The 10770-nt window shown below is 38.3% G+C and overlaps 1 protein-coding gene across 2 annotated transcripts; it reads left to right on the top strand.

Moving 5' to 3' along the window:
- Window positions 1-431: 431 nt before the first annotated feature.
- Window positions 432-10215, top strand: LOC103720582 (protein PIGMENT DEFECTIVE 338, chloroplastic). 2 transcript variants are annotated; one of them, XM_008810357.6, is made up of 9 exons: window positions 432-1346; window positions 3063-3137; window positions 3220-3291; window positions 3493-3573; window positions 5527-5624; window positions 8894-9019; window positions 9391-9439; window positions 9561-9735; window positions 9814-10215. In XM_008810357.6, exons 1-9 carry the CDS (start codon window positions 552-554, stop codon window positions 9828-9830), a joined length of 1488 nt encoding a protein of 495 aa, XP_008808579.3. In that variant the 5' UTR covers window positions 432-551; the 3' UTR covers window positions 9831-10215. The 2 variants fall into 2 exon arrangements, with proteins under 2 accessions (XP_008808579.3, XP_008808571.3); XM_008810349.6 differs by having other exon boundaries at window positions 9561-9994.
- Window positions 10216-10770: the final 555 nt, after the last annotated feature.

Raw genomic sequence — 10770 nt, 5'->3', positions numbered from 1 at the left:
AACAGTAAAAATCCCAGTTCTTTTATGTTGCACATTTTCAACGCAGAAACAAACCTATGTCTTCCCATCTCGGGTGGATGCATCCATTCTAGGGCTAACAATTCAGATCACCCGACCAACCAATATTATTATAATTTGTTACATTGGTACATTGCATGCTAAGAACCGTCTGAAAAGAAAATAAGGAGCAAAAAACTGTACCGTGTGCATTGCATAGGTTATATGCTAGTAATGATATATCCTGATATTTGGATGGTAAACTTCTATTGTTTCACTAACAGAGAGTCAGAGACTACAAATCAAGCTGATTGGAGTTACTGTTTACGTGTTAAATGCATGTATAGTTATGTAAAGTCGGCACACGGGTGCCGGCTTCTATATATAACCGACGTGACAATATAAAATCGGCAGATAAGCTGCCGCTTTTAGATGGATTAGTATCCCAGGCGCATCCTGGACGCAATCCAGAGCTCCTGACGGATAGGTAAAGCCGGAACAAGATCGCCGGGGCTCACAGCTATCGCCGCGGGGGCGAGCGAAGAAAAAGCGTGATGCAAACCCATTCTCTCTCGCCTCTCTTTCTCCCCTTAAACCTCTCCTATCCCTCCCCCTCCCCTCGCCCTCAACCTAAAAATCCCATCTTTCCTCTTCTCTCCCGCGTCCTCTCCCCCAAATCCCCCTTCTTGAGGCGAACCCATGTCCCCTTCTCCTCCCCCGTCGACGGCCTCGGCAAAGAATCCGAGCTCGAGCTCCTTGGCAAACCGTCCCCGATCCCAATCCCCGACGACAGCGAACCCTCCGCCCCCCGAAGGCCCCCGGATATGGAAGAGGCCCTAGCCCCGTTCTTGAAGTTTTTTAAACGAAGGGAATCCGACTCCGAAGCCAAGATCGGAGAAGAGAGCGAGCCGGATGAAACCAGAGAACCCGCCGAGGAGGAGAAAGAAAAAGAAGAGGTCGTCGGCGTCCGGATTCAGTACTATGATCCGAAGCCCGGGGATTTTGTGGTCGGCGTGGTGGTGTCGGGGAATGAGAACAAGCTCGACGTGAACATCGGCGCCGACATGTTGGGCACGATGCTGACCAAGGAGGTGCTTCCGCTCTACGAAGCAGAGCTGCCGTACCTGTTGTGCGATTTGGGGAGGGATGCCGGGGAGTTTTTGGTTCCAGGAAAGATGGGGATTGTGAAGGATGAGGAGGCCTTGAGTGGTCGCAGGGTGCCCGGAAGGCCAGTTGTCGAGGTGGGGACGGTTCTTTTTGCGGAGGTGCTCGGTCGCACACTGAGCGGGCGGCCGCTGTTGTCAACGAGAAGGATGTTTCGGAGGGTCGCGTGGCACCGAGTGAGGCAGGTTCTCTTCTCTAGCTCTCTCCCTTTCCAAATTCCGTATAGTTTGCTTATGAAATTCATGTCTTGAATAGTTTCTTGACTAGATATTGTTGATCCCGTGCCAACGACTCCTATATTTACCTAGGAACATGGTGCAGGTTGAATCCATTTGCATTGTTGATCTCTCTATGCTCTTTTATTATGTTTATGAGTTTATGGTGCTCAAATCGAAACCTTTAGTCTAGAATTTGAACTATAGTGTTATTAAAAGTTCTGTTGATATCTATCCTCCTGTTGATAATTTACTTAACAAATTTCTAGGGTTTGGACAATATAATATGCCTTGAACATTGTTGGTATGCATCAAAATTCACAGTGGAGGCTTCTATCAAAGTTTAAATTTGGAATACAGAACTAGCCAAAGTTCATTTAGGAGGAACATTTATCTTATCCTGTGGTGGTCATTACTAGCACACTGTCCCGGTGGTACGCATTGTACCCCTGCCCAAAAAAAAATTCCTAGTAACACAATCATTGTCCAAAAAGATTCTCTTTTGTGTTTCACTGGCAGACACCTTCTATCCTACGAGGACTCTCCCAATAGAGTACTTATCTCATAAGCTGTAGCCCATAAAGATTCGCCCTGTCCAATGATCCACCATTGATGGAAAGGCTTTAGATGATTCCAAGCATGAAATGTACATGCTTGAGTATGTAAGCGCTTCCTGCCAATATAGTTTACCTGAGAAACAAATCTTGAGAATGAAGTGGCTATTAAAGAGAATAGTTTCCAGAGTCATTTGATTTTGGGCAAAAATTAAAATAGGCAAGATTTTAAATACCACAGAAGGGGCCATCCTTGTTTATTCGTGCAAGGAGAAGCCCTGCATCTCAACACTTGAGACAATGGGTGTCCCATCCTATCCTAGTCCATTTTCCGAGTCTTCCCATCCCTACACTCAGAACTATGTGACACCTCGCCATCCCACTGGTATTTAAAATCTTGAAAATGGGGATATGCTAGGGATATGTTTGGTTTTGCAATGCTTTAACCCTTCGTACGAGTTTTTCTTGTGCTCCTTTTGTTTGCCTTCTTGTGGTTCATTTCTTTTATTTTTAATTCTAAAATGGGCAAGTAGAATAGGTTGAGGAACCAAAGGTTGTGCTACTTGCTTCTCAGGTCTCGATAAAAGTAGCATTTAATTCAACGAGTACTTTTTAAGGTCTTGGAAATCACCATGCTGTCCATGGTGGATCCACACCTAAATGCAGGCAAACACTATTGCCATGTATAACACAAATCACCTTGTTGTGTGGGTCCACCTGCAGTGTTGGCATGGGGCACATACGGTGTCATAGGAGGAGTGTAATGTGCAATGCACAGAGGAGTTGTTTTCCTGCATATTGTAGATCCAGCAGACTTGTAATTTATTATCATATTATATGAATCATCCTCATTATTGCTGGGTTGCCCTAATCAAAAAATTGGTCTTGCGTATTGCTATTAAGCCTGAATAGTAATGACTTGTTTCAAAAGGTGCCCTTGGAAGAAGGTTCCTCTTTATTTCTATAACTAATGATATGCTCTTTTCCAAAATAAAAGGATGATTGTTTCCATACAACTTCTAGATATGGTTCTTACAGTACGAAAGCTGATGTCTTTATTGTGGATGAGATCCAAATTTCGTAGCTGATCTTGGTTATTTAAAGATAGGTTTGAACTTCTTCACTTTTGCAGATAAAGCAGCTCAATGAGCCAATTGAGGTTAAAATTTTTGAGTGGAATACTGGAGGGCTTCTCACCAGAATCGAGGTCCGAATTTCTTTGTTTTACTATATCCTAAATTATAGGAGTGCTTTACTGCAGTTTCATATTTTGCTTATTTGGTTCTCAGGGTCTGCGAGCATTTCTTCCTAAAGCTGAGTTGATGAACAGAATTAATAATTTCTCCGATTTGAAAGATAATGTAAGTTTTTTACTAGGATTTTGTTTTTCCAAAAGTTACCTATTTTGCTGCTTTCTTTCTTGCATGGTCTTGCATGGTTTGGTAATTAGTTTTTATGCCTTTTCCCCTATTGACTTGTTATTATTGATGCGTAAAGTTTTGTTTGTAAATGGCAGATATACAATTATCAAATATTTTTTTGGTTCCTACTTGTTTGTGCAGGTCGGTCGCCAGATGCTTGTGTGTATTTGCAAGATTGATGAAGCTACCAATAACATTATAATCAGCGAGAAAGAAGCTTGGGTTAGTGCATTATCTATGTCCATGCTTCTGTGATTGTAATGTTCTTCTACAAGCTAAACCTGTAATTTTAGCTGACTGCAAAATTATGTAGCTGCTGCCTCAAAATTCACATAGGCTTCCAACCCATAAGGATGTATGCCATGAATTGTAAATTAGTGTAGTTAGAACTTTCAGGGATCAGAAATTGAACTATGAAGATTCTTGTAAGTAAAGGTTATAAATCATGTGTTTGTTTGATCAACTGTATTCAAGTTTTAAAACTTAGTTTTAGTTTCCATTTTGCTCCATTAGATAGAGTTTCAGTTTCAGCAGTTTCCCTACAAGTTTTGGAGTTTTGGTCAAAAAAGTCAAGAAAAATATCGAAAATGAAAGAAAATCAGTAAAAATTATTACATATTATTCTTGTGTATTTTGAGTTATTTAGGGTTATAATCCATGACTTTGGGTAGTTGAAGTTGAAATAAATTTGCTTTAAAGCTTAATGCATTATATAGACGATACTTTTCTCTAATTTTTATAATTATCCTACTCTTTCTTTATTTTTTATAATTATCTTGCACTTTTCTCTAGTTCTTAAAAGTCACACTTTTTCTATTTTTTATAATTTCCATACGCCTTTTTTATTTTTTTTATAATTTTTCATATTTACTGTAATTTCTGTAACTAAACTTTTATCTAAGCATTTTTCATTTTATTTCATTCTAATAACTCATCTAAGCAAGAAGAAAACATTCGAGCATATTTCATTCAACTCTATTTTAGAAATCTATTTAAGCAAGAAAAGATTCATCAAAATCGAAATTCATTTTCTTTCCCTATTCCATTTTAATATATCATTTTTTTCTAAATAAGAGATAAAAACTCATTTAGATAAGAAAAAGAAACATAGGAACATATAATGCTTTCTAATTAGTAAAGATACACATCAAAATTTGCATCTTGTCTACTATAATAACAAACCTCAGCAAAAAAATAACATAAATCACATCATTAGATACTTAGGTAGTTGTGTTGTGAAATATTAACAATTTTCTGAAAATATTAGAATACATTGAACATATATACTTGTTACACCAAAAAAAGATTGAAAAAACATTTTTGGACGAACCTGCCGAAACCAGCCAAGACTGAAAATTCTGGTCAGTTTCAGATGATCCCGACCGAAGCTGATCTGTTCCGGTTAAAATAGATCGGTTTCAGCTGAAACACCGGAATGGATCAGTTTTGGACGAAACTTCAAACCTTGATATGTATACATGCATTGTGTACTTACACATATATATATCTGGATTTTGATGTTAGATTTGCCTTATTCGTATCTCCCAGTGACACTAATTAACTCATTTGTGGTCTCTTTCAGTATTGTCTAACAACCTACTGGTTGCCGCAGTTTATATTGTCTATTGTTTAGGATTCAATTATAGCACCTAAGTTTCAAAATAATTCCATAGAGGTTCTTCATAATGAATCCATGTTGTAACTGTAATTTGAACTTCTGGGAGTGGGGAGTTGATTTTCAATTTTTGCTCCCGAGCAACATCCACCCAAGCATCAAAAATTCGTATGCTGCATCTACAATCCTTGTTTGATTTTTTCTGAGATCATTGACACCTGGGATAGTTTGTTGGTTCTCTCTGGTTCTCTCTCAACCTTCATTGCTTGATGTTGAGTTACATAAATTGGTGCATAAATTTGCTGAAGTCCATCTGTCATATGAACGAAGTCCATTTAGGTTGTCCAATTTGTCGGAATGCTTCTTAGTTACAGATGCATCTTTAGTACTATTAGCAAATCACAGATAGAATTGCCATTGAAGCATGCTTTTCGATTTGCCTGTATTTTCAAATATCAAACTTTTTTGAGATTAATAGTTGTTTATGCTGCTACTTTTTAGCCTGAGCTCTGACCTTTTGTTTCCTCATTGCATATTCTGTCTCATTTATTCTTCTGCAGGACATCTTATACCTTAAAGAAGGAACTCTTTTAGAAGGGACTGTTCGCAAAATTTTTCCATACGGAGCACAAGTTAGGATAGGTGAGACTAACAGAAGGTAAAGATGTCTGAAACCTACCTGTTGCATTTATACCTTTTGTAATTTCTTGAGCTTGATTTTCATCATGCAGCTTTAGTAGTACATTTGATGCTAAAATTTCTATAATATCGTCAATAAATTAACTTCTCATAAATTATTCTAGATAGATTTTGTGGAAGCTTGCTTGCTCTTTTTTGTTGGACGATGATGATTAACATTGCACTACCTTGTATTGCATACCAAATATTTTGAATAAACCACATCAGCAGCTCGTGCTTTTTGATAATATGTTAATGTCATTCAGTAAATCTGTGTAAAGAAAAAGCCGATGGTCCTGGCAGAGTTAGCCTTGACAATTGTCAGCCCCTTTATTTTCAAAGTGGGAAGCTACCAAGTGTTATGGTGGAAGATTTGTGAGATGACTTATTGCTTGTTGCTCGGTAGGGGATTTGTTGGTCTGCATACCATATCTGTTTGTGTCGTTAACTTCTGGTGGTCATCCAGGTTTTGTTTGTGGGATTTTGTAAGGTTTTTTGTCTTCCTTAACCTGAAAAAGGTGGAACAAATGGAGGTTTATTTATTTATATATCTACAAGAAAACAACCATCAAGCATTGTAACCCGCCACTTGGATAGAAACTATTATCCTTTTAGCTGTTTTCAATGTTGTGTTCTTTATTTTTTTTTCTTTTTTCCTTTTAATTTTTTGGCTATTTGGCATCAAATGATAATACCCTAACTAGCACATCATTGACCTTTTATCAAGAACTACTTCTTTAGATCCTCTTTCCACGCACCATCCTATCTATAATTTTGTTCCTCATGTGATTGCAGTTGTTGGATGTGTCACATGCCAACTGAACTCCCCTTGCTAACCATTGGGCAATGATTGTTTACTGGCTTTATGGGTGGGTGGGTGGCAATGGTTGGACTGGGTTGGGGTTGGTTAAAAACCCTAAACCCGTGCCAAACTATTTATACCTGACCTGTTTATTTAACATAAAACCATATCTAATTTGTCAAACCAATTAACACTCGTCAATTGTATACCCTAGTAATCGGCAATAAATATGGCCAAAAAAACGAGATATTACGGTTGGCGTCCAAATAAAGTGAGAGAGCTAGGAGAGGAAAATAAAGCGGAGAAAAAAAGATAAATCTTAAACACACCAGTTCTCTCCCTTTTTTTTTCTGTTCAATGTTCTTTTATTCTCTTAACTATTAACTATGCAATCTTTCTAATCGTCCAAGTGAATCCTTTCCCTGGTCATAGCTCATTTCGTAATTACCAATGTTCGGGTTTTGGGATGAATTTTAAAAGTTTGTTCAGCCTATGGTAGCTTATAGGGTTAAGAGGCTAAACCCATACACAACCCATTTATAACCAAGTTGTTTTTTGGTTAACCCATACCCAACCCAATTACAAAAATTTCTCACCTGTACCCATTTATTTCAGGTGAATTTTGGTGGATTGGCAGGTCTAGGTCAAAAATTGCCCCTCGTAATCGATTTGCCAGTAGACCATGCGATGTAGGTTCTATGGCCTTAATGAAGAGTGCTCCAAATTTCCAACGAAAGCAGGATAGTCTCAAAACTAAGAACGGGCATGAAGCGGGATGCACCCAAGATAAATATGTGAGATGATGAATGCTTTGGAATAGGGTTAATGAAAGATAAATCTCATAGAAAGTCAGACCACTACAAAATGGCATCAAAAGTAGGTCGATCTCCACTCCTAAGGGAAAATGACAAGCAGTTCACTTGTGGAAGACCAAAGAGCAAGAGAGACCTCGATTCTTCAAGGTTCGAACCAATGTTTAGAGGGCGGGTCGACCTGGGCACCTGGGCAGGTCAACTGGGTCAACCTACCTAAACCATTACCTAAGCCATCTATTAGGTTGGGTCACCTTGAAACCCAAAGTTTTGAAAAAAACCATTCAACTCATCGGGTAGCCAGTCAAACCACTCGACCAGAGTGAGTCAAATCAATTCCACCCATTCGATTTTCTCATCAGATAGAAGAAAAAAAAGCAAATTCATAAAATTTATTAGACAATCTTTGACTCAAAGGAGGGAAGAAGCTGTGGTCCGTGGAGAGTCGTTGTTGTTGTCACTGTGTTGTTGGATTCATGGTTGATGTCGCTAGATTCATGGTGGACATGACCATTGTTGTTGGATTCATCTTGAAGTTCTTTGTTGTCGAAACTCGGGTGGAGTTCTTTATTGTGGCATCCATATGTGAAGACCCGTACGAGCGTGTGTTTAGTCCCATATCAGCTATGCATTGGGTAGATCTTGGATACTTATCCATGGCTAGAAAACATATACAGATATAAAAAAATATTTTAATGATCAGATCATGATCCTGAATTTTTCTACATTGTATGGCCAGCTTTGAGCTAAAGTTCAACCCTCTGTTTGTTGGTGCTTGATATCTAGCCAAGGTAGTCAGGGGTAATTGAAGATCAAGATACAGACCAAAAAGATTGATCAAGAAGCAAGTTTTACCTGAACGGTTAGACAGTCTACAGTTTAAACTCATGCAATCTGGGTCCAATCTCCTTGATCCTCTGATATTGGAAAATAGTCTGGATGAAGGAAGACAGCAAAGACTAATATGCTTTCCTTCGAGACTGAAATAACTAACCAAATGCCAAATTGAATCACAATGTCTTGTTTGGAATTCTTTTGGATATTGAGCTCATTCACTGGAGGTCCCTCACTTGTTGGAAGGCACAGATCAAATCAGACAGCTGGAAGTGTTTAAGCAATCTAATGCAACACTAGTACAATTTAACAGCAGAATAGGAAGCCAGAGTTTAGACATCCATGTAGCGGATAACAAGCATAATTAATCAATTGATATTTTGGTATTGCTGCTTCTTTATTGGCTGTCAGACTTGTGTGCACACGTGCACGACATGCATGCACAGAGAGATGCCACATTCAAGTCAATTTACTTTTTTGATCTGGCAAAATCTTCTCAACTGAACTTCCATCTTAGTTGCGTCAGTATTTCTTTTATGGGCCTGGGATCAAATGCGATAGAGATTACATTTTATTGGTCTGTGGTCCATAATTGGAACTTGAGAGAACTCCTTATTTGATACCTTAAAAGGAAAGGTGATACCATAATTATCAATATCTTTTAAGTGATTCATTTTTCCCAAATTCAAATGATAAGAATTATGTGATGCTAATTAATTGTTACAGAAATTGTCAAGTGGTCATGCGTTATTTTTGTCTTTGTTGATGAAGAACTAATTCTTGTGGATACTTCTATTGCAGTGGGTTACTGCATATTTCAAACATAACTCGTTCCCATGTTACATCTGTAAGCGATGTACTAAAAGTGGATGAGAAGGTGAAAGTTCTGGTGGTGAAGTCAATGTTTCCTGACAAAATTTCCCTTAGGTAAGCATTACACGAGTTCCCAGGTGTTCTTTTTGCTTTTGATTTATCAGGCCTAAGACTAGAATGATGAAATTATAATTAAAAAAATGTTAGTGAAAATTTAGCGAATTGCTCAAGCTTGCTATTTTTTGAAAAGATAAATTTAAACCATGTTAATCTTTTTGAGAATAGTGGGATATGGTGTAGGCTCACACTTTACTGAAAATCAGAAATAATCAAGCGAAATGATAGTAAAGTCATCATTCTTACAAATATGATGTATATCTACTCTGATAGCAAGTGAAGATGAAAAGAAAGGCAATTCCTTACAAATTATATTGCCATATAGCTTGTAATAGACTTCTGAATGCTTTTTGTTATGCGACAAGCAGCATCGCAGATCTTGAAAGCGAGCCTGGACTATTTCTTTCAAACAAAGAGGTAAAGTCTGTTTAATATTTACCCATTTTGTTTTTGCTTGATGCAATTTTGCTTCTTTTACTTTAATTTTCCTTTGCTTCAAACAAAGATCTATATTTTTTCCATTCTTCTTTCATAACAGAAAGTGTTTTCTGAGGCTGAAGAGATGGCTAAAAAATATCGACAAAGATTACCACTCGTTTCTGCAACTCGTAAGTTAAAATCGCTCCCAGATGATGCACTCCCCTTTGATGACGAAGCTAGATTGTACTCAAACTGGAAATGGTTCAAATTCGAACAACACAATGAAGGGACAGGTAATGATAGCACCATATTATGACGGTAATGTTAAGAAATTCTGGGACCATTTTAGATGAGATCATTCTGATCTTCAGTCAAAGTTGGAGCCTGAATGCTTTGCAACTGGGAAAGGGCTGAAGTCCTGCGACATTCCAAGCTGCATTGACGAATTGTTCTTGAGATTGTGTTGTACAAAATCAGAAGCGGCCGGGAATGTGCTCAGAATTATTGTCCAAGTATGAAAGCAAGATTTAGTTCTACCTCACTATTTGTTCATCCTATTGATTCCATGTAGGAATTCTGTCACCACCTATTATGTTGCATCGACAGTGCAACATCATCCCTACTATGGGCACCAATCTATTATTGTGTAGACATTTGCGTCTTGAGGCTTCAAGTAGACGTTCTGTGAAGAGATATGGGTAAAGTTGGATTATTGCATGCATTGTACAATGAGATACACCGCAGCTAGCAGATAAAAAATAATTTTGCATGGACTTTGCACTCTGCATTTTTCACAAAAGATCATCAGTTAATGTCTCCACAACTTCATTCACTTCTCTGCAAACGTGCCTAGTCTGGAACTCAACATCATCCCTCACTATGACTCGTATGTTTCGGAGTAGGAGGTGACGCCCATCCACACCACCAGATCCTTCATGGATCCAGCCAATCACTGTGGCCAAGTCTTCCTCTAGCAAGACTGCTCTGCCCGCAACACACGTCGTGGTCAGCCCACGCTGCTCTTAGCTCTACCTCCAGAACAGAGATATCAATATGATCCATATCTGAATCCATAAAAATATAGAATCTTTCTTGTTTTACTACTTTGGGACTCTATTAATTGTAACACTCTTAGATGGCCTTAGTTATTGTAGGACTGATGGACCGTTTGATCCTTAGTAGCAGGTTCCACTTCCTAAGTGTTTCTTATTCAATATTTTTTATGGATTCGGTCGCTGAGGTATGATCTGTCCATGTGTGTTTTTTTTTTTTTTTTTAACCTTTGGAATTCAAAACTTATGGAGAGTTGTGGCATCCGGAACCTAGTA

This window comes from Phoenix dactylifera, chromosome 9 (genome assembly GCF_051530095.1).
Source record: "Phoenix dactylifera cultivar Ajwa chromosome 9, Ajwa_hap1_PhDact_Kaust_v1.1, whole genome shotgun sequence".
In the NCBI taxonomy this organism is placed as follows: domain Eukaryota; kingdom Viridiplantae; phylum Streptophyta; class Magnoliopsida; order Arecales; family Arecaceae; genus Phoenix; species Phoenix dactylifera.
The sequence above is the reverse complement of the archived record's forward strand: the minus strand, read 5'-3'. Positions and strand labels throughout refer to the sequence as shown.

What these genes read in the sequence shown, in the direction of transcription:
- LOC103720582 (XM_008810349.6), top strand. Translation starts at nt 552, where the DNA reads ATGCAAACCCATTCTCTCTCGCCTCTCTTTCTCCCCTTAAACCTCTCC. An exon ending in TCAGCGAGAAAGAAGCTTGG is followed by an intron (nt 3,574 to 5,526) that starts GTTAGTGCATTA and finishes ATTCTTCTGCAG; the next exon opens with GACATCTTATACCTTAAAGA. An exon ending in TATTTCTTTCAAACAAAGAG is followed by an intron (nt 9,440 to 9,560) that starts GTAAAGTCTGTT and finishes CTTTCATAACAG; the next exon opens with AAAGTGTTTTCTGAGGCTGA.